The sequence below is a fragment of the Corapipo altera genome, unplaced genomic scaffold (assembly GCF_003945725.1).
Source record: "Corapipo altera isolate COAL_440 unplaced genomic scaffold, ASM394572v1 101, whole genome shotgun sequence".
In the NCBI taxonomy this organism is placed as follows: domain Eukaryota; kingdom Metazoa; phylum Chordata; class Aves; order Passeriformes; family Pipridae; genus Corapipo; species Corapipo altera.
This window is the reverse complement of record NW_020884984.1, coordinates 128,437-131,862: the sequence shown is the minus strand read 5'-3', so window position 1 is coordinate 131,862 and position 3,426 is coordinate 128,437. Positions and strand designations below refer to the sequence as shown.

Genomic DNA, 3,426 nt, shown 5'->3' with positions numbered 1-3,426 from the left:
CCTGTTCCCAGTTCCCAGGGATGGAATGGTCCCTGTTCCCAGTTCCCTTGTAGCAGGTGAGGAAGCCAAGGTGTTCCAGTCAGAGCTGCCAAACCCTAAGGGATCAGCAGGCTGGGGTTTGTTCCCTCAGTGCCTCTCCTCACCCCAGACACAACTTAGGAACTGCTCCAAACTCCTTACAGGAGCCTGCTACATTACCCACATGTGCACCACCCACGTTTTTGCAGTAACACTCCACTGAGGGAAGTTTTTCTGAAGACAGAGACTTCACAACCTATTGTTCTGGCTTTTAAATAACACATCACTGTTCTTGATTAACTTCCCTAGGTTAACTAGGAAAATTGCCCAACAAAAATATCTCTATCTGCTCCTTCTCTTACAGCTGTTGGAAAATAAATAATGGAAGGACAGAGAAAGCAAAAACCCTCAAATATATTGAGAAAACTATTTTAAAAGAAGCCCTCAAGCTTATCTTGCAGGAAAATCCCTTTTTTCTGACCTAAGAGGCTGAGCTAAAACGTAAAACTCTGCAATCTGAAAATGTACATGTCAGAACTTAAAAAGGAAAGGACAAATTTAGCCTCAAGCAAAATACATCTTTGGTGAATCCGAAAAAAATGATTAAAATATCAGTATACACAACTGTGTGCTCCAGGCTGGTATCATCAGTTAAAGTCTCAGTGCACAGACCTGTGCCCAACGAGCTGAGGGTACAAGCCAAGAAAAACCCCATTTCCCTGACAGATCTTCAAGCTTGCTTTACTTTAAAATCTCAGCAACTGTCCCACAAGGGACAACTGCTAAATTTAATATTGATGAAAACACCTATTTTACTGTTAAAGCATCTCAGTTTGTGAAGTATTTTTTTTATTAAAATAAAAATCCTGAGTACAGCTTGGCCAGGCAAGTGCTTTGCTGCTTCCACACCGAGCACAGTCACTCCCTGCTTCCCCTGCCTTATGTAAGAGTCTTTTTTCTGAGCAAAGTTGAAGGTCTAAGTGTTAAATGATGCTGCTGTTGCAGTTTGGTTCTTAATTGTGTACAGTTGTAAAGAGACAACACCAGCCCTTATGAAAGAAGGATGGTGTGAAGGAGAGAGCTTTGCCTGGGAATGACACAACAGATTCCAGCTCGTCCCCAGCTCTGTCACAAGTTTTCTGACATGACCTTCGGCAAAACCTCTCTGACTCTCTCTGTTCTTCAGCCATAAAATGAACCAGCATCACTGGGTTACCTCACAAAGGCACTGGGAGGTTAAAAAGATCATTTCCATAAAAGCAGTAGGGTTGTAATAAGTACAGGCAAACAAACGAGCTGTACAAGAGGCTGATCTGAGGTGGGTCCTACTTCAAAGAGCTCCCAAGCTCCACATCCCCACGCACTGACTGCACAGCTCTGTGATATCCTGGGCACAGAATGGACTCAAAAAGGGGGATTTAACTCCAGGCCCACTGTGTGCTGACTAAATGTCACTGGAGCCAATCCCAAATCCATTAGGTGTCCTTCACTCCCTGGATCCAGCAGTGAAGGGAAGGAACAAGGTCATCTGTAACAGAGCTGGACAAATTCCCTGCCACCACCTCCCAGCAGGAGAGGTATCAGTGACACTGAGCCCCCACTCCTTGATTCACTCCCCACCCAGGAGCACACCTACACACTGTCCTACAGGCAAAGCTGGACATGATGGAAAAAACCAAAATTCAAATAAAAAAATCCACTGAGCCACCTCACAGTGATTACAAGAGTCCAACTTCCAAATAATTTCAAGTCAGCACTCAATTGTATGTCCTTCTCCTTTAGCTGGGGCACAGGGAAGATGATAAGGACAGTAAAAAGGGACAGGAGGCAGTGGAGCAGTGGGGATCTCAAGGCTCATGTTGCCAGATGCACAAAGTTCTTGGCACAAGGATTTCTGAGCAGAGATGATGGACAGACGTTCCCTTGCGTCCCAAGTGCCCAGCCAGTGAGATACACCACACTTCTCATGACAGCATTCCATCAACAGATGAAGTTCTGAGAGAGAAAAATGTTTCCTAAGCTGGGTTTTGTGCTAGATTTGTCCTGCCCCAAAGCACCCCCATTTCAGTGTGGTTCAGGCTCCCAGGGCAGCCCTGCACACACTCTTTGCCAGTTCACCACACACAGGCAACAGCAGATAAATCACTGCCTCTGCTAAGACAGGCTCTCTCATACAGATTCTCATTCCCTGCAAAGGCTGAACTGCTGGGAAACAGCAGAAAAAAAATTTTGGGGGGCACTGTACACTTGCATCTCTTAATATCATGAAAATCTAGGTATTGCTTAGGTACCTCACAGCAGATGCTGCCTTTATATTCATGACTCCAGATGATATTTACCTTTTCACACGCTGCAAAATGCATGTTTATGATGTTAACTTTTTTTGTTTGTTTTTACTTTGAACTTCTGTAATTATCAGCCTTCTAAGAGAGTTTTAGGACAAACTTTCCTTAAAAAAAAGATTTTAAAGCACATGCACACACAGGCTGTTTTTGCAAAATGTACCAAATGTAAGAATTTGCTGGGATTTAATATTTATCCATCTAAGTTTAGTACACTAAACTTTTTTCCAAAGCTCAGAGCTGACTTAATGCCCGTTTTTCAGAAGTGAAGTTCAGGATGTGCAGCCACAGTCCCTGTTGCAGGGGTGAAGCTGTACTTGAGGAAACTGCAAAGAGAGCTGATTGTACCTTAACAGCAGCCACGACAGTCTGGTTGGTCCCAAAGGATTCTTGGGAAATCACTTCCAGTGTTGATGTTCCAGTCAAAGACCCAGACCTAAGGAAACCTCTCTCATCAACTCTCACCACAGGAACTTTATCTGGTCCCTCCAGGACACGGTATCTCAGGGAAGCCACTCGGTCCCTTAAGAGAAAACAAACAAAACAGAAAAACAAAAAGCAAGGAAGCCTTTAAATGAGGAAAACCATCTTTACGCCAATATTTTATGCAAATCTGAAAGACTCTTAACTATATGGGTTTTTTCCATATGTCTGCAATTAAAAAAAAAAAAAAAGCAAAATCTGTGTTCTAGTCTAAGAAAGCAAAGTTCAAGTTCTGACTCAAGCTGACTTGAAGACTTTTCTGGGTTTAGGTATGTATTGAAATCTAGTTTCCATCCACTGAAGCAAAGGTGACTCCAGATAACTCCATCTGAGGCTACACCAACCAGCCTCTGCCATCACTCTGCAAACAGTACTCGCAGGGAGGTCAGTCTGCCAGCCTTGCTTGATTTGCGATGGTGGCGTAACCACTTTGCTGTCCTGGACTGCAGCTCGTACTGGAGCTCCAGCATGTCTGGCACAGCAGCACTCAGTGGTGGTATGACTGTACTGGAGCTCCTACATGTCTGGTACAGCAGCACTCAGTGGTGGTGTGACTGTACTGGAGCTCCAGCATGTCTGGTAC

At 44.2% G+C, this 3,426-nt stretch overlaps 1 protein-coding gene across 1 annotated transcript in view; it reads right to left on the bottom strand.

Annotated features, from left to right (window-relative positions):
• Positions 1 to 3,426, bottom strand: part of NUP210 (nucleoporin 210) — a 59,041-nt gene that overhangs the window by 9,706 nt on the left and 45,909 nt on the right. The window contains exon 30 of the mRNA XM_027665999.1: positions 2,709 to 2,883. Coding sequence (XP_027521800.1) covers positions 2,709 to 2,883 — 175 coding nt within the window. The remainder of the gene's footprint in view (positions 1 to 2,708; positions 2,884 to 3,426) is intronic.